Here is a 20,063-nt window from a genome sequence, read left to right as displayed (position 1 = left end):
ATTAAACTTTTATTGAACACCCACAGTAAGTTATGCACCCAGCAGTTTTAAGATAAAGTTCTTCAAGATGCCCTCTGCATTTTTGTAGGAATGTGTTCAGGTAGAAAGGAACAGAAAACAAAAAACATGAGAAGGTTGTAATAAGATAAACAGGAGAGCAAACTTCATGTAATTGGACCTAATTGGTCCGGGGGGTGGGGTGGGCTCTAGATAATTCAACTGAAAATTTTAGGTAAAATAATTTAATACAAACCAAATTGATCTATATAGGAATTTGGTTAAAATAATAGTTTAGTCAAAAATCCCCAAACACAGCGGTTTTAAGTATTAATTCATATTTAGACAACTGTTTCTGCTCTCCCAGGTTTGTCATAGGGAAAATTTATAACATTTCAAATAATCAACAAGAGAGAATCAAGTAGTTGGAATAACTTAAAAGTCTTTTAGTTATATGTGTAAGAATAAAAACACAGACTAAACCTAAACCAGAGAACTGGTATAATTGGCTTAAAATGAATAGGGATGAAAAAATTGGAGTCAGAAAAAAGTCTAGACCTTTTTTTCAATAGTTTCCTTTACTTAAAATAAATTGTAATTATTATAAAAGAAAAGCATTCACAGGGATCTATCCAAAAGAAATGAAAACATATCTCTGCACAAAGGCATGAAACAAATCTTCATAGCAGCATTATTCATAATAGCCCCAAACTGGAAATAATCCAGGTGTCCATCAACTGACAAATGGATACAAACAACAAAATATGGTATATCCATACACCAGTATGCTATTCAGCAACAAAAAGGAGTGAATACTGATCTGTGCTTTATTATGCATGAACCTCAAAGACATGCTAAGGAAAAGAAGCTGGATACAAGAGACCACATACTGATTCCATTTATAAGAAATCTCTAGAAAAGCACATTTGTAGAGGCAGAAAGCAGATCAGTGGTTCTCTAGGTCTATGGGTGGCAACAGGAATTAACTGCAAATATCTGGGAAGGAACTTTTTGGGTGATGGAAACCTTCTAAAACTGGATTGTGGTGTTGGTTGCTCAGTTCTATTAATTTATTGAGATTGTTGAATTGTATACTTAGAATTGGTTAGATTTATATGTAAATTTTGTATATCTCATTAAAGCTGTTCAAAAAAAAAGAAATGGGGCTTCCCTGGTGGCACAGTGGTTGAGAGTCCGCCTGCCAATGCAGGGGACACGGGTTCGTGCCCCGGTCCAGGAAGAGCCCACATGCCGCAGAGCGGCTGGGCCCATGAGCCATGGCCACTGAGCCTGCGTATCCAGAGCCTGTGCTCCGCAACAGGAGAGGCCACAACAGTGAGAGGCCTGCGTACCGCAAAAACAAAACAAACAAACAAACAAAGAAATGTATAATCATTATAGAAAAGACTGATAAGCAAAAGAGAGAAATTAAAGTGGATTTCTCCCAGTCATACACCCTAACTGGAATACAGCATTCAGTTTCCTTTCAGTATGTTCGTGATCTCATTTTTCTTCAGAAATGGAATCATATAACATTCACTGACTTCCCAGGTGAGGGGAGCCTCACAGACAGAAAAAATAGAATGAACAAGAAATTAACATACAATAAAGGGCAAGACAGATAGTCAAGAGTCACCAAATTTGAGGTGAAATTTTGGTGGGAAAGGAAATTGATCACAGAATGGGAGGACAGATCAATTACCTGGTATTTCAATAGCATAATTCTGCTTAAGGATGTAAAATTTGGTGCAGTTTTTTTTTTTTTAGTTGATTTACAGTGTTGTGTTGTTTTCTGGTGTTCAGCAAGCAATTCAGTTATATATGTGTATATATATTTTTCTTCATGTTCTTTTCCATTATACTTTATTACAAGATACTGAATATAGTTCCCTGTACTATACAGTAGGACCTTCTTGTTTATCTATTTTATATATAGTAGTTTGTATCTGCTAATCCCAAACTTCTGATTTATCCCTCCCCCACCCCTTTTCCCTTTTGATAACCATAAGTTTTCTATGTCTGAGTCTGTTTCTGTTTTGTAAATAAGATCATTTGTATCATAGTTTAGATTCCATATGTAAGTGATGTCATATGGCATTTGTCTTTCTCTGACTTCACTTTGTATGATAATCTCTAGCTCCATCCATGTTGCTGCAAATGGCAACATTTGATTCTTTTTTATGGCTGAGTAATATTCTATTGTGTGTGTGTGTATATATATATCACATCTTCTTTATCCATTCATCTGTTGATGGACACTTAGGTTGCTTTCACATCTTGGCTATTATTAATAGTGCTGCTATGAACATTGGGGTGTGTGTATCTTTTAAAATTAGAGTTTTTGTCTTTTCTGGATATATGCCCAGGAGTGAGATTGCTGGATCAAAAGGTAGCTCTATTTTTAGTTTTTTAAGGAACCTCCATACTGTTTTCCACAGTGGCTGCACCAGTTTACATTCCCACCAACAGTGTAGGAGGGTTCCCTTTTCTCCACACCCTTTCCAGCATTTATTATTTGTAGACTTTTTGATGATGGCTATTCTGACCCATGTGAGGTGATACCTCATTGTAGTTTTAATTTGCATTTCTCTAATAATTAGTGATGTTGACCATCTTTTCGTGTGCCTATTGGCCATCTTTATGTCTTCTTTGGAGAAATGTCTATTTAGGTCTTCTGTCCATTTTTGATTGGGTTGTTTGGTGTTTTTATTTTTTTTTAATTGAGCTATATAAATTGTATATTTGGAAATAACTCCTTGTTGGTCACATTGTTTGCAGACATTTTCTCCCAGTACGTAGGTTGTCCTTTCATTTTGTTTATGGTTTCCTTTGCTGTGCCAAAGCTTATCAGTTTGATTTGGTCCCATTTGGTTATTTTTGCTTTTATTTCTGTTACCTTGGGAGGCTGATCTAAGAAAACATTGCTACAATTTATGTCAGAGAATGTTTTGCCAATGTTCTCTTCTAGGTGTTTTATGGTGTCATGTCTTATGTTTAAGTCTTTAAGCCATTTTTGAGTTTATTTTTGTGTATGGTATGAGGGAGTGTTCTACCTTCATTGATTTACATGTGGCTGCCCAGCTTTCCCAGCCCACTTGCTGAAGAGACTATCTTTTCCCCATTGTATATTCTTGCCTCCTTTGTCGAAGATTAATTGACCATGGGGGTGTGTGGGTTTATTTCTGGGCTCTCTTTGTCTTCTGTTATTGTTGTTTTTGGCCGTGTGGCTTGCAGGATCTTAGTTCCCTGACCGAGGATTGAACCTGTGCCCTTGTCAGTGAAATCACAGAGTCCTAACGACTGGACCACCAAGGAATTCCCTGGGCTCTCTTTTCTGTTGCATTGATCCATGTGTCTGTTTTTGTGCCAATACCATGCTGTTTTGATCACTGTAGCTTTGTAGTATTGTCTGAAGTCAAGGAGGGTTATGCCTCCTGCTTTGTTCTTTTTCCTCAGGATCGCTTTGGCAATTCTGGATCTTTTATAGTTCCATATAAATTTTAGGATTATTTGTTCTAGTTCTGTGGAAAATGTCATGGGTAATTTGATAGGGATTCCATTAAATCTGTAGATTGCTTTGGGTAGTATTAATATTTTAACAATATTCTTCCAATCCAAAAGCATGAGATATCTTTCCATTTCTTTGAATCATCTTCAGTTTCCTTTGTTAATGTTTTGTAGCTCTTAGCATATAAGTCTCTCACCTCCTTGATGAGGTTTATTCCTAAGTATATCTTTTTTTGATGCAGTTTTTAAAGGGAATTTTTTTTTACTTTGCCTTTCTGATATTTCATTGTTAGTATAAAGAAATGCAACAGATTTCTGTATGATAATCTTATATCCTGCTACCTTGCTGAATTCATTTATCAGTTCTAGTTTTTGTGTGGCGTATTTAGGATTTTCCATATATGGTATTATGTCATCTGCTTATAATGATAATTTTACCTCTTCCCTTCCAATTTGTGTACCTTTTATTGCTTTTTATTGTCTGATTGCTGTGGCTAGGACTTCTGATACTGTGTTGAACAGAAGTGGTGACAGTGGGCATCCTTGTAGTAAATTTCAGCAGGAATGCTACTAATTTGAATAGAAGTGGTGGGAGTGGACATCATTGCCCTGTTCCTTAATTTAGCAGGAATGCGTTCAGCTTTTCACTGTTGAGTATTATGTTGGCTGTGGGTTTGTCATAAATAGCTTTTATTATGTTGAGATATGTTCCCTCCGTACCCACTTTAGTAAGAGTTGTTATCATGAATGGATGTTGAATTTTGTCAAATGCTTTTTCTGCAGCTATCGAGATGATCATGTGGTTTTTGTCTGTTCTTTTGTTTATGTGGTGTATCCCATTGATTTGCTATGTTGAACTATCCTTGTGAACTTGGGATGAATCCCAATTGGTCGCGGGGTATGATCTTTTTTATGTGTTGTCGGATTCGGTTTGCTAATGTTTTGTTGAGATTTTCTGCATCTACATTTGTCAGAGATACTGGTAATTTTCTTTTTTGGTGGTATTTTTGTTTGGTTTTGATATCAGGATGATGGTGACTTCATAGAATGTCTTTGGGAGTGTTCCCTCCTCTTCAGTCTTTTGGAAGAGTTTGAAAAGGATCGGTATAAGTTCTTTGTATGGTTGGTAGAATTAATTCCCCAGTGTAGCCATCCCGTCCTGGACTTCTGTTTGCAGGGAGTTTTTTTTATTACAGATTCTGTTTCATTTCTAGTGATCATTTTGTTCAAATTAATTTGTTTCTTAATTCAGTTTTGGAGGACTGTATGTTTCTAGAAACTTGTCCATTTCTTCTGGGTTGTCCAATTTGATGGCATATAATTGTTCATAGTATTCTCTTACGGTTTTTGTATTTCTGTGGTATCAGTTGTTATTTCTCCTCTTTCATTTCTTATTTTATTTAGTTCTCTCTTTTCTTCTTGGTGAGCCTGGCCAGAGGTCTGTAGGTTTTGTTTACCCTTTGAAAGAACCAGCTCTTGATTTTATTGATTTCTTTTTTTTTTTTAATTGCAGTATAGATTTACAGTGGTGTGTTTCAGGTGTACAGCAAAGTGATTCAGTTACATGTATGTATATGTATATGTGTGTGTATATATATTCTTTTTCAGATTCTTTTCCCTTATAGATTATTACAAAATATTGAGTATAGTTCCCTGTGGTATACAGTATGTCCTTGTTGCTTATCTATTGATATTTTATGTATAGTAGTATGTATATGTTAATTCCAAGTTCCTCATTTATCCCTCCCTCCTACCTTTCCCCTTTGGTGACTATAAGTTTGTTTTCTATGCCTGTGGGTCTATTTCTGTTTTGTAAATAAGTTTATTTGTATCATTTTTTTTTTTTTTAGATTCCACATATAAGCAATATCGTATGATATTTGTCTTTTTTGGCTTATTTCACTTAGTATGATAATCTCTAGTTCCATCCATGTTGCTGCAAATGGCATTATTTCATTTTTCTTATGGCTGAGTAATATCCCATTGCGTGTGTGTGGGTGTGTATGTATATCTGTCACATCATCTTTATCCATTCATCTATCAATGGACATTTAGGTGGCTTCCATGTCTTGTGTATTGTAAATAGTGCTGCAATGAACATTGGGATGCATGTATCTTTTTGAATTATAGTTTTGTCCAGTTATATGCCCAGGAGTGGGATTACAGGATCATATGGTAGCTCTAGTTTTAGTTTTTTTAAGGAACCTCCATACTGTTCTCCATAGTGCCTGTACAGATTTACATTCTCACCAACAGTGTAGGAGGGTTCCTTTTTCTCCATACCCTCTTCAGGATTGTTTGTAGACGTTTTTGATGATGGTCATTCTGACTGGTGTCAGGTGATACCTCATGGTAATTTTGATTTGCATTTTTCTAATAATTGGCATTGTTGAGCGTTTTTTTCATCTGTATTGGCCATCTGTATGTCTTTGGAGAAGTGTCTGTTTAGATCTTCTACCTGCTTTTTGATTGGGTTGTTTGTTTCTATTTTTTTAAATCTCTTTTATTTATTCCCTCTCTGATCTTCATTATTTCCTTTCTTTTTCTGACTTTAGGTTTTGTTTTTTTCTTTTAATTCTTTTAGGTGGTAGATTAGGTTGTTTATTTGAGATTTTTCTTATTTTTTGAGGAAGGCCTGTATTGCTGTGAACTTCCCTCTAAGGACTGCTTTTGCTGCATGCCATAGATTTTGTATGGTTGTGTTTTCATTGTCAGTTGTCTCAAGGTATTTTTAAATTTCCTCTTTGATTTCATCTTGAGCCATTGTTTTTTTAGTAGCATGTTGTTTAGTCTCCATGTAATCGTTTTTTTTCTTGTTTTTCTTTCTGTGGTTGATTTCTAGTTTCATGCTGTTGTGGTCAGAAAAGATACTTGAAGTAATTTCTATCCTCTTCAATTTGTTGAGGTGTGTTTTGTGTCCTTGTATGTGGTCAGTCCTAGAGAATGTTCCATGTGCACTTGAAAACAGTTGTGTATTCTGGTTTTATTGGATGTAATGCCCTGAAAATATCAATTAAGTCTAACTATTCTAATGTGTCATTTAGGATCTCTGTTGCATTATTGATTTTCTGTCTGGAAGATCTATCCATTGATGTGAGTCTGGTGTTAAAGTCTCCTACTATTAGTATTTGTTTTATGTATTCAGATGCTCCTATATTGGGTGCATATATGTTAAAGAGTATAATATCCTCTCCTTGTATTGATCCTTTTATCATTATTCAGTGCCCTTGTTTATCTTTTTTTATGGTCTTTGTTTCAAAGTCTGTTTTCTCTGATATGAGTATTGCTACCCCCACCTTCTTGTCACTTCCATTTGCATGATACATCTTTTTCTATCTCTTCACTTTCAATCTATGTTTGTCATTTGCCCTAAAGTGGGTCTTTTGTAGACAGCATGTTGTAGGCTCTTGTTTTTTTATCCAATCTGCCACTCTTTGACTTTTGATTGGAGCATGTAGTCTATTGACATTTAAGGTAATTATTGATAGATATGTATTTGTTGCCATTTTAAACCTTTAAACCTTGTTTTCCAGTTGATTTTGTATTTATTTGTTCCCTTCTTTTTCTTTTTGTCTTTCCTATTGTGGTTTGATGGTTTTCTTTTGTATTATGCTTTCGTTCTCTTCTTTTTGTTTTTTGTGAATCTATTGTATGTTTTTGATTTGTGATTACGCTGTTTTTCAAGTATGTTAACCCATTCCTGTATCTACTTGCTACAAACTGGTAGTCATATAGGCTCAAATACATTCTAAAAAAAAAAAAAATCTGTATTTTCTTACTTTTCTCCCCCATATTTTTTGATTTCAGTGTCCTCTTTTGCACCTTCATGTTTATCCTTTTGCTGTTCATTGTAGTTAATATCGCTTTCACAATAATTTTTTAAAACTCTGTGTACTGGCTTATTTAAGTGATTTAGTTTCCAGTTGTGATATTCTTTTTCTTTCCTACAGATTCTTGCTTTTCTATTGAGAGAAGACCTTTCAATTATTTCTTTTAGGATAGATTTAGTATTGCTGTATTCTTTCAGTTTTTGCTTGTCGGAGACATTCTTTCTCTCTCCTAAATGATAATCTTGCTAGGTAGAGTTTCCTAAGTTGTAGGTTTTTCCCTTTCAGGACATCGAATATATCTTGTCACTCCCTTCTGGCCTGAAACGTTTTTTATAGAGAAATCAGCTGATAGGCTTAAGTAGGTTCCCTTTGTAACTAATTCTTTTGTTTTCTCTTGCTGCCTAGAAACCTCTCTTTATCTTTTAACTTTTGTCATTTTAATTATAATATGTCCTGTTGTGGGTTTGTTTGGGTTCATCCTTTTGGGACCTTCTCTGCTTCCCATACCTGGATATCTGTTTCCTTCCTTAGGTTTGGGAAGTTTTCAGCCATAATTTCTTCCAATACATTTTCGATCCCCTTTTCTCTTTCTTCTCCTTCTGGGATCCCTATGATGTGTAGATTGGCACACTTTATATTATCCCATAGGTCTTATATATTGCTTTCATTTTTTTTCATTTGTCTTTCTGTCTGCTGTTCTTATTGGGTAATTTCCATTATTCTTTCTTCCTGATCATTTATTCATCTGCATCATTCAGTTTGCTATTTTTTGCCTTTAGCTCAGCTTTCGTCTCAGCAAATGAGTTTTCTAATTTTTCTTGGTTTCTCTTTATAGTTAGTAACTAGTTCCTTGTTACAGTGATCTGCATTTCTGTTGATAGCCTTTCTTAATTCCTTCAGTAGTTTTATTACCTCCTTTTTGAACTCAGGGTCTAGTAGACTGGAGAGGTGTTTCATTTTTTGTTCTTTCAGGGGAGTTCTCTTGATCTTTTCATTGCATTTGGCTCCTCTGCTTCTTCATTTTACTTATATTTCTCTTACTGTAAGAGTTTAGGAGAAACAGTTATCTACTGTGGTCTTGGAGGGCTGTTTTTATGTCGGAGCATCCCCGTGTACCCTGCATGAATCTAATATTTTTGGTGTGAGAGCTGTTTTTAGTGTGGGTCCCTGCCACGTCTTTTCTCAGTATGTGCTGGCCATTATCCCATTGATGGGGGTGTTACTGGTGTTGTGGTGACCAGAGCCTGCAATGGATATTGAGCAGGGCATCCTCTTTGCTCTGTGGTTGTCACAGCCCTGTTGGGGACAGGGTCTGCTCACCAGTTGTTGGAGTAGAAGCCCCCAGATACATTTCTAAGCTACTACAGTGTGAGATAGGCAAGACTGGAGTGCTCCCTCTGGGAGAAAAGCCAGCCTGTTCCTCCACAGGAGCTGTTTGCCGGGAGGGCATCTGTGGTGTTGCCTGTCACTCGTGCAGTCTCACAAAGTATGCTCTTGTTGGCACTGCCCTGGCCCCTCCTCAATCATGGGAATGCAGGCAGTCGACCTGGGTGACCCTCAGGCGCTGTGCTCACAAAACCAGCAGCGCAGATCCACTGAAGTCAGGCACCTGAACTGTCATGGTCGCACACCTGGACCTGCCCTGGGAGCTACAGAATCAGCCCAGACCCTAGCTCCACCTCCACATATGCATGCCCACAAAGCTTGCAGCTGCTAATGCCAGACTTGACCCAGCCACAGGATCGCCAGTAATCTGCTTGGATGTCCCACAGGTGCTGAGCTTACAAAGCCACCAGCAGCGGCATAAATCCACAGATTGATCAGCTGCTGGGACACAGCTCAGATTTCAGTCCCACCTCCAAGTGTGGGCAGCACTCCCGGGCTTGCATGCTCCCAGAGATCAGAGAGGCAGAGCCACACCTGCTGTGAGCACGCAGAGATTGAGGCTGCTCTGGTGGGGCCTTGCCCCTCCCTTTGCTTGAGGGTCACCCCATTAACAGTGGGGCTTCTATGGCAGACCCAGGCTCAGTCCTGTGTACACCTCCTGTTGCAGCCCAAAGCATACTCCACCCCCTTCAGGCTGTCTCTGCACAGCAAATCCCAGTCCTCTCCCCAGGTCTGTCCCCTGAAGCCCAAGTTTCAGCACCTAGCCCCCATGTCCACTAGCAGACATGCATCTGGCTGGGGGGTACAGCAAGGTGGTCAGGACCGTCTGTGCCAGCCTCTGTTCTGCCTGTGGCAGGCTGGTTGCTGCATTCTCCTCTGAGCCTCTGAAGCTGTCTTGCTGGCCTGGCTGATGTTCCAGTCAGTGAAGGGAGTTCCCAGTGTGAGGGAACCTTCCCTCTTTCACAGGTACCTCCCAGGGACGTAGATCCTGTCCCAATTCCTTTTTTTTTTTTCCTACCCAGTTAAATGGTGATCTTTCTTGCAACTTTGGTTGTATGAGATCTGCCAACATTCAGTAGGTATTCTGTGAGAATTATTCCACATGTAGATGTATTTTTGATACATTTATGGGAGGAGGTGAGCTCCACGTCCTTCTATCCCGCCGTCTTGATCTGTGGTGCAATTTTTGCCTTCATTTTTTTCTTCTAAATTAATGTGTTTTTCATAAACTAATCATCCTAGTTTTTTTTTAATTCATAAGTATGTGTAACTTTATGATGAGTAAAATGTTTTTTTAATTTTTTTTCCTTTCCATAAAGGCCTACAGCAGTGAATTCTTTGATTTCAAAATATGGATTTCAGGAGCAGCTTCTTTACTGTGAGTTTGCTTTAAAGTATATATCACTTAATTAGCTGTTGAATAGACTAAATGTAAAACTTAACTAATTTTAATGTTTTTGCCTCTTTTAATCTTAAAACTTATGTAACTAAAATATTTCTAGGGGGCTTCCCTGGTGGTACAGTGGTTGAGAATCTGCCTGCCAATGCAGGGGACACGGGTTCGATCCCTGGTCTGGGAAGATCCCACGTGCCACAGAGCAACTGAGCCCCGTGTGCTAAAACTACTGAGCTTGTGCTCTAGAGCCTGCAAGCCACAACTACTGAGCCCGCGTGCCTAGGGCCTGTGCTCTGCAACAAGAGAAGCCACTGCAATGAGAAAGAAGCCTGCACACCACAGTGAAGAACAGCCCCCACTCGTGGCAACTAGAGAAACCCTGCGTGCAGCAACAAAGACCCGACACAGCCAAAAATAAATTTATTAAAATATATATATTTCTGGTTGGGAAGTTTCTCTATACCAATTTTCATATATGTGTCTTGTTATACCCACCAAACATTTAGTGTTGGGTACCTCAAGGGGAGTGGAATAAAAAAAATTATATGTGTATAAAATACTCTGTTATGCATATGCATATAGAGATTTAAAATTTTGGGATTAAGAATAATTTTTACTTTGTTTCTTACAGATTTTTACTACATTTTCTTATGAAAGTAGTGTTTGGCTAAAAAAATTTTTACAAAAGGCTTATAGACATTAAAAATAAATTCTTAGCATTCAAACAGTACAGTAATATCTTCAAAATAATTTTGGTCCATTGACTATTTTGTGTTTTTGTGAAACTCTTATGAGATTTCGAAGGTTTTTTTTTAAAGCTTGGCTGGAGTAATTTTTAAAAGCAGCGACAATCTTTCAACTCAGGTATTTGTGCAAATATAAAATTAAAATGAATAATGGAAAAGAAATTTAAATACAGAACGAAAAATTAATTTTTGTTCACTATATTTTGCAGAATATGGAGTTCAATTTAAATTTTTTAAGACAAATTTAAAATTAAAATGTGACGTATTTCTGAATTTCCATAATCGGAGTTGGTGAAATTTCATTATAATGTAAAGTTCTTCAAGTAATAACTGATAAATTGATAACTTTGTCTGAATTTAGCTTGGGTTTGTGTTGTACAATCACACAAAATTTAAAATTATGTGCTGCAGTCAATTGTGAAATCTAGACCTTTCTGATGTACTCTAATTTACTCAGCATTGGAATTCTGAAATTCATATGTAAACTAATTTTTATTTCTGTTAAAAGCTAACTTTCCTGAATCATTCTTTGTGCCAGACATCTTTTGACTGTTCTTGTTGGTTCACTCAGGAATAACTCCTTCCTATCTGCTTTGTCTCTTTTTAGGGGATTTTGATATTTAAAACAACAAAGTGTGTAGTCGAATGTTATGGTTTAAATAAAAATCATAAATTTGGTGTTAATGGCAGGCACTGGTAGGTGGCAGAGTTGAGGTTTGGACTTAGGCTATCTGGGTCCATATCCATCCTCTTAACCATGGCATTATATTTCTGTTATAGGTAGGATTAAAATGTGTTCCTTCAATTTAAACAGTGGAAAAGTAATTAATTTATACAGATTTTCATGGCTTTATTTCACACTGTTGATTCTAATAGGATCCAGGTGTCTTGATTTTTCTGAATATGAGGAAATTGAACTTGGTAACACTAGTGCTTGTGTATTATCTATTCTCAGAGTGTGTAATTGTCTACTTTTAATCATGAGATAAATATTGGCATTTTTTCCCCAAAATTAGACTAAAAAATTCAATATTAATTAGTTTGTATTACAGTTCAGCATCTTTAGCTAGTTACCAAAATTTCCTGAATTTATGACCTGAGTATTCTCATAAGTGGCAGAAAAGTTTTGTCTAAAATACAATGTATTTAGTATGAAATTTAAATTTTAAATTGCTTTTTTAAAGGGTAAGAATAACTAAATTGTGAAATTTTAAAGTGTTTTACTTTTTGAGATTTTTACCTGCTCTGATTTTTTTCTGTTTGTTTGCTTTTCTTTTAAGCTGTTCTTGAGGAACTTGTTAATAGTGGACGCTTACGAGGCACTGTGGTTGGTGGGAGACAGGATAAAGCAGTGTTTGTCCCTGACATTTACTCCAGAACACAAAATACTTGGGTGGATTCTTTTCTCAGGCAGAATGGCTATCTGGGTAACTTTTTTTCTTTTTAACTAAAAATCATTTCTAATATTAAACACATTCTTAGAAAGATTGTACTAGCCCTGGGAGTACACATGTACTTTACTGTTGGCCAGCAGACTATAATGGTTCTTTTTGAGTATAAAAGTAGTCATCACACTGTAGGTTTTTGTGGGTCATGTTAACTGAGTTTAATTCCGTAGTTATTGAACCGTTGTAATGTAGAAAGGCCAGAAGCCGGTATTGATTGTTAACAGCCTTCTAGTAATGTGATACTATATGTGATACTTCAGGTTCTTTTTAATTCATAAAAAGTAATTATATTTATTATATCTTGTAACTTATGAAGTTGCTTGGTTTTTTAGTTACATAATCTTAGAAATATTTTATTGCTGTCAGTTTTACAGTGTTCATTTTTATTAGTTATCCAGTACTTCAGAAACATAGAAGTTATTCTGAATTTTGTTTCTGAGGTTCCATCATTTGGATAAAGTAGACTAATTGAATTTAATCATTAAAACAAGTAGCATATATATATAAAACTCAGTTTGATCAATTTCATAACCCAAGTCAAACTATGTAAGGGATCAGTTACCTATAAATAAGTCATTAGTGTTCAGTTTAAATGTGTGCTAGAATGAATACTGGCTTGGCTTATGTTTTCTTGACTTTCTACAATGTGCCTTCTCAGTTTCTTCAGCCAAGGACTTGGATTAGAATTTTGTTGTAATTAATTTCCTTAAATATTATTATTTGAGGACAGAGAGTGCATGGTAGATATCTCTAATAACTTTAATGGCTGCAAATTTAAGTCTTAAATTTTTTACTTTTGTTTTATATGCTAAATCTTTTACTAGTGTAAATTAGACTAGAGATTGCTTTGTCCTCAGTTGTCTAATGAAACATTTGAAAAATAAATTCCATTCCTTTAGTTAACTATAATCAAAATTCCAGTTTTTGTTTCTCTACTTAAATCATTACATTCCGTTATCCTCATTTCTACTTTTATTGCTCTTTAGTCCTCATGTTTCCCTTTGACCCCTCAATTGGAGAGAGATAAAGCTGAATTAATGAAGTACTTGAACCAATTTTTCTAAAAATATGTTTAGTAATAAAAATTTGGGAAGGTAACATAACCAGGGAATAGGCTATGGCACACTTCTATGTTTTATTCTTAAAAAACTCTATTAGAATACAGTGCATTCACAAAGAACAGATTTTGGTAGAACTTAACTTTTTCTGAGGTTTCTAAAAGGTGTGAATGATGATTCTATTCCAACCTCGTGATGTATTTCTAGAATTTGATGCTTTGTCCAGACTTGGAATCCCAGATGCTGTGAGCTACATAAAGAAAAGATATAAGACTACCCAACTCTTATTTTTGAAAGCAGCTTGTGTTGGTCAAGAACTTGTGGATCAGATGGAAGCATCAGTAGAGGAAGCCATCAGCTCTGGAACATGGGTTGATATTGCAGTATGTTTCATCTTTTTCTTCTTAATTTTCCTTTAAACCAGTGACAACTGATACTTCACTAGTATATGGCCATTTTAAGAATTAGGATGTAGCTTTCAGGAAGGATACTTTCATGGTTGGTGGGGGGAGGAGGGGTATTAATGAAAACGTTAATTTCAGATAGTGGAAAGAGCTAAGAAGAAATGTATTTTGGAGGCAAAGTTATCAGGACTTGAAGTTGGAATGTTTGTGAGTTTTTGAGAGGAACTCAGTGTGACTTATAGGTTTGGGGCCTGATCAACTGAATGGAGAGTGGTTCCATTAATTGAGATGGGGGAGCAATGGGGAAGAGAAGATGGGAGCTGGGAGTCTGGGGGCAGGAGGCGCAAACCACGTTGTTTTGAACAGGACATGTTAAAATATGAGATGCCTGTTAAGTATATGAGTGGGGGGAGGTTAGGGAAGCAGTAGGATATGTGATTTCAGAGTTCGGAGTGAGGATAAAGGTAGAAATACAATTTGGGAGGTTGTCAGCATATAGAGGGTTTTGAAACCATTGGACTTAACGAGATCACTTAGGGAGAGAATACATATAACAAATGGTTTATCCGTATTATATTGCATTTATACTTTGTTTTCATTTTGTTTGTAATTCTAGCCTCTGCTACCCAGTTCCTTATCAGTGGAAGATGCTGCAATATTGCTTCAACATGTGATGAGGACACTCAGCAAACAGGCTTTAGCTGTAGTCTTTAGCGATACTATTGTAGTCAGTGAAAAATTTATAAATGATTGTACAGAACTGTTCAGTGACCTGATGCACCAAAAAGCTGAAAAGGTATGCCAAATTTCCTTTCACCTACTAATTTTAACAGTACTTTCACATTAGAATCATCTGATGACTTTTGAAAAATGAGGTAAGCAGTATACCCAGAACTGAACACTGTGTTTCATACGTTATTTTCCTTCAATGCATCATTCCTTTTTATTTCCTCTCCTGGATTTGTTTTTCTCCTTCTTCATTCCCATCAGAACATAGAAGTTAGAACTTAGGAAGCTGCTTTTATAAATTGAAATCTTACAAATGAAATTATATATTTCACACTTAAGTCACCTGAGGGTATTGGTCCAACATTAAAATCCATAAAAATGATACCTGTGGATTATATGCATAAATGTATAGTATATTTATCAATCAGTACACATTATATTTTCTAAATCTAGCAAAGCCTCATAATTTGACCTATTTGGGATATACCAACGGGATAACTTATTGAGGAAAGAAATTGTTACTATTAAAATTGATTAGTTCCTCAGAGCAACTGCTATGGAAGTGTTTAGAAGCAGAGGTCATGCCAGGTCTGCTTTAATGACTGTTCAATTCATGTTTCTGGTTAGCAGCACCCTCATTATAAAGCCTGCTCACAAAATAGGTAGAAAAAGCCCATTTATATCTCAGACTGTTAAATTCATGAGAGCTTATTAAATATATAAATAATTTATATTTATCTATATCCCTTTTAAGCTCCTTAATAGTCTTAAAAATGATATAACTTTTCTACCTTTGGCCTGCAAAGCATCAGAGAGGAGTAAAAAGTACACAGGATTGATATCAGTAAGCCTGAGTTCTAATTTCAACTTGTTTACTCTGTTTGCCTTTGACAAATAGACTTCCAGTTTCCTCATCTTCAGAGAAAAGGATGGTGATGCCCACTCTCACAAGGATAAATATAAATTAAGGAGCAATGTAAATAAAATGTTTAGTACATGTTAGCCACCAGTTACTAAATGACTACATTATTATTTTCATTTGAGACCCTTTACTAAAATAAAAATTTAACACAATCATTGATTTTTTTTTTTTTCTTGTGCTCCTCCCTCCAACCACAAAAATAAATTCAGGAAAAAAAGTGCTTTTTTGTTTGAACTGTTAACATTCTTAACATTTCTTTGCAAAACTGAAAAGGAAATATTTTTAATGTGAAAATGTATGTTTGTCACTACAGATTTAGAACTCTTTCCCATGATAAAGAATGTTTCTGAAGTTGGAAATAGTTCATTGTTCCTAACATAAATTTATAAAAAGCAAAGATCAAGAATGAGTCCAGAGGGGAAAAAAGTTCACATGCCTAAGTATGCAGCTCATATGTGATCATTATGGTGGGGTGGGGATGGAGATTTCATTATCTTTCTAGTAATCTCAGGTATCCAAGTGGCACTGGACCTTGGGAGTCTTAAAAAGAGAGGTAGCAAGGGTCATCCGTTAAGCAGTGCTAAAATTAGCCAATAACAGTTGAAGAGGATTGCATCCGATGCTGTGTGATCAGCTGTTCAGTGATAGGATAAGATTTCTCATTAGCTGGTAATAAATACAAAAAGTCAAGAACAGCAAAGGAGGAGACTTATTTGGGGCCTGGAGAAACAATCTCAGAGTGCCAGCTGAGACAAAGCTCTATAGTTCTTAGCAATGAAACCAAACAAGAACAGTTAGGATGTGAGTATAAACAACTTTTATTTTATGCTTCTTGTTATATATTGCTGCCTACAAAAAATAAGCATGTTTTATTTCAGGAAATGAAAAATAATCCTGTTCATTTAATCACTGAAGAAGATCTGAAACAAGTCTCCATTTTAGAAAGCGTTAATACAAGTAAAAAGGATAAAAAAGATGAACGAAGGAGGAAAGCAACAGGTAACAAGTTATTATTAACGAGATTCAAGATGAGTTTATTTGTTGCAGTGAACTTTGCACTTATCAGACCTTTTGAAAGGCCTTTTATTTGGTTGATTCACCTTTAACTGTTAATATTAACCAGATCTTTTGCTAGTGAATTAACTTTTAATTATGAAAATATTGGTGATTATTTAGTGTTTCATAAGCTAATTTCATGATCTCCTGTTCTCATTCTTTATGTTCCTGCTCCAGTAGCTTTTCTTTTCTTTCTTGATTCTCAAATTTTGCAAGTTTGTGTTCACCTCAAGGCCTTTGCACAAGCTGTTCCCTCCCAAGCTTCAAGTAACTGTTTCCTTCTTGTCATTAAGAGCTCACCTTTAAATGTCAGTTCCTCACAGAGGCCTCCCTAACCACCCAGAATAGTATATACAGTCACTCTCCATCGGATTATCCTCCCAGGTTTTTTTACAGCACTTTTATCACTGTGATGTCTTTTATCGTTTGGGAGTCTGCTCCATCTCATTTATTGTTGTTTCCCTAGTACTCAGAGCACTCCTTGGCATATTTTAAGTGTTCCATAAATATTTATTGAGTGAATGAATTTCCCAAGGACTTTTAAAAATTCTTTTAATTTAGAGTCACTGGAAATTATCCTAGGTAGCACTGGCATACTAGTAACTTGCATTTGGAAATTAACATGTATTTTCCATACTTCTTATAGCAGGAATAATTTTATTAGTGCTGTATCAGGGTTAAAGAAATTAGATATTCAACATATTTCATTACTAAATACAGCTATATTAAACACGTTATAAAAACTTCATTTGCTGTGGGAATTCACTATATCTTTGAGATTCCTTCCTCTTCAAAAACCTTTTTCTACAAAGTCTTTCAATAATATTTTGAAATTTCTGTTCTAGGAAAACTACATAGTAAATTACTGCAATAAATCAATAATATTCATAAGCCTGCATATTTTGTTATTTTAAGATATAATTATAAATCCACCTTAATTAATTGATTGCACTTACATCAGTAAAACTAGTCTGTTTTATATCCTTCTAAAAATTCAGGTTCATCTGGTGTTTTGTTCTGATAGTGCTGTTGTTTTATAATAGTTTAATTACAGTTCATGGAATAATGTCAAACAAGAACATCTTTCCCATAAGAAACTTATTACCACATGTAAAAGATACATTCACTTTAAACTTGTGCTTTTGAAAGTTGTGTTTTTCTATCATGAAAGCAATAGAACTTATAGAATATGATGAAGTCTAAGGGAATTCTTAGAGTTTAGAAAAAGATCTTTGTTTATGTAAATCATTTTATTGAAGAAATGAACCTTTTATTATGAAGAAATGTATTTTCAATATTTTTCAGTGTTACAGTTCCATTACTAAAGTATCCTATTTTGTTGAATAGATATTTTAAATGTAAATATATAATAGAGAAATACCTCGGTAACAATTTTACTTTTATTTACAGTGTTTTAGTTTCATAGTTTGTATTTTTTTAGTCTTCATGCCAGTAGGTGATTGATAACTGTATTTTTCTACTTAATCAATTTAATACTTATGGTCAACATTTACTGAGCCCCTGTTATGTGTCAAGCGTTGCCTTAACCTCAAGTATGCAGACGTTAGTGAGATGTTCTCCCTACTGTCAAGAAGTTATCTTTTTGGGTGGCGGGAGAGTCAGGATGTCTCCTGTAAACCTGGGGAATAATCTTTAAATCAAAAAGACAAAAGCAAATTTGTGAGGTACTGTAGTTGGGGATGTTAATGAGGCTGTGGTAACAGAGATAAGCAAATTAGGGCACTTTTGAAAAAGGTAGAAGAGGAGGTTAAAGAATGGGTTTGGCCAGGAAAAAGTCGGTCAAAGCTGCAGAAAATAGATGTCATTAGAGAAACATGAAGAGACTGCATTTAGAGCAGGCAGGTTATCTAAGTGAGTTGCTCAAATTCAAGAGATTTCATATCTTACTAATTTTTACTGATTGAGTTTACAAAACTTGGCTTTATTTTTCTACTGTAAAGTTAAATACAACAATGTATTGTCATTATTTCTAAAAACAGTATTTAGTTAGGTAATAATAACTAATGTCGTTTTCCACCAGAGGGCAGTGGAAGTATGAGAGGAGGAGGTGGCGGCAATGCCAGAGAGTACAGAATTAAAAAAATCAAGAAGCGAGGGAGAAAAGATGACAACAGTGATGATGAGTCATCTCACACAGGTGTGTAGCTCATTTCACTCTTCCTTTGTATGTGCATGATTTTTTTTTAACATTTTCTTAAGATGCATACACTTAGGTGTCTATGCTTAAAGAAAGTCCTTGCTTTGCAGAGTTTCAGTGAGCACAGATTTCACAGTTAGTTAAATAACACCAGAGTCCCAACAACACAGTTAATATTTTAGTTACCAGGGTATGTTAACTGTGAGTAATTGCATAAAGTACAAACTTTGTTGCTGGCTCCTTAGTCTACAGATCACGTAAATAACAGATGTGCATCATGATCTGTGACAATCACATCACTTATTTCCAAGTTTTTCAGAGGCAGATCACTGTGCATCTCTTATTCACTTTATGCATAGAAAACACAGCATGTAGTTGTGTTGACTTCTTGTCCCCCAGTGATAAATCCATATGACATTTTACAAAAATGGATAATCAAAAGAGGGAATTGGCCAACAAAGATAAATGTGCAGCAAAGGAAAAGTCATAACCCTGGAAATAAAATATGAATCAAGAATGGAGTTATAAAAGAAATGCCTGAGCATGGGAATGTTGGCATTACCTCTGTTCAAGAGACTAGCTGTGCAGTCAGAGAAACTTGGTGAAGGCGGAAATAAATAAGGGAAATGGTTGTGATGAAAAGGATAAAAATGTCTTAGAGGAGGTGAAGTTGGCAAAAAGCTTCACATTAAAGGAATTCTCAGAGATGTTTCACAACGCTGAAAGGGCAAAGGATAAAATGTTGGAAGCTGATTCAGAGTTTAAAAAGGAATATGACAACTTGCCCAGGCATTTAGAAAAGATGCTTCCTCTGTATTTTAAGTTACTGGATGAGAAGGCAAGCCCTGTTCATACTATTCTTGATGAGTGTTTTACAAAGAAATAAAACATTTTCATTCTCAGTGTTTCTGATGTGCTAAATTACAGTGTACTAAACCAGAACTATTTAGTCTTATTTTTCATTTCCCTATACATTTATAACCAACAGTAAGAGCTTTGAATGTTTGCACAAACATTTTTAAAAGGTTACAGAACAATCGTAAATTTTCCCATTGTTTATTAAGAACACTTTGCAGTTTTGGCTTGCACAGATTTTTATGGTCTCCCAACTTCCATGCAAAAGAAATTATAATATTTTATGAATAGTGAATTTCTACAAAGTTAAGTAGAAAACATTAATTTCATTAATTTCATGCCTGTTTAATTTTTATGGTAACACCTAATTGGTTGGTTGCTTCTGTCTAAGCAGGAGAATTAAGTATATGCATCTTTCTTTGTCTAGACTTGTTTGGTATGGTTAAGTTAGCAAGAGACATCTTTGCTTTTCTAAATAAAATTATGATTTTTAATATGTTTCTGTTTTTAAAAAATTAATGAAACTGTGATACCTCCCGTCCTCCTTTTCCCCACCAAAAAAAAAAAAAAA

The 20,063-nt window shown here is 35.4% G+C and overlaps 1 protein-coding gene across 1 annotated transcript in view; it reads left to right on the top strand.

Annotated features, from left to right (window-relative positions):
- The window catches only part of UFL1 (UFM1 specific ligase 1), a 50,150-nt gene that overhangs the window by 21,267 nt on the left and 8,820 nt on the right, over positions 1 to 20,063 (top strand). Inside the window, exons 7-12 of the mRNA XM_024759326.1 lie at positions 10,040 to 10,098; positions 12,143 to 12,289; positions 13,576 to 13,751; positions 14,389 to 14,568; positions 16,302 to 16,422; positions 18,521 to 18,637. Coding sequence (XP_024615094.1) covers positions 10,040 to 10,098; positions 12,143 to 12,289; positions 13,576 to 13,751; positions 14,389 to 14,568; positions 16,302 to 16,422; positions 18,521 to 18,637 — 800 coding nt within the window. The remainder of the gene's footprint in view (positions 1 to 10,039; positions 10,099 to 12,142; positions 12,290 to 13,575; positions 13,752 to 14,388; positions 14,569 to 16,301; positions 16,423 to 18,520; positions 18,638 to 20,063) is intronic.

The sequence above is a fragment of the Neophocaena asiaeorientalis genome, unplaced genomic scaffold (assembly GCF_003031525.2).
Source record: "Neophocaena asiaeorientalis asiaeorientalis breed wild unplaced genomic scaffold, Neophocaena_asiaeorientalis_V1.1 scaffold505, whole genome shotgun sequence".
Classification (NCBI taxonomy): domain Eukaryota; kingdom Metazoa; phylum Chordata; class Mammalia; order Artiodactyla; family Phocoenidae; genus Neophocaena; species Neophocaena asiaeorientalis.
This window is presented reverse-complemented; position numbering and strand designations above follow the sequence as displayed.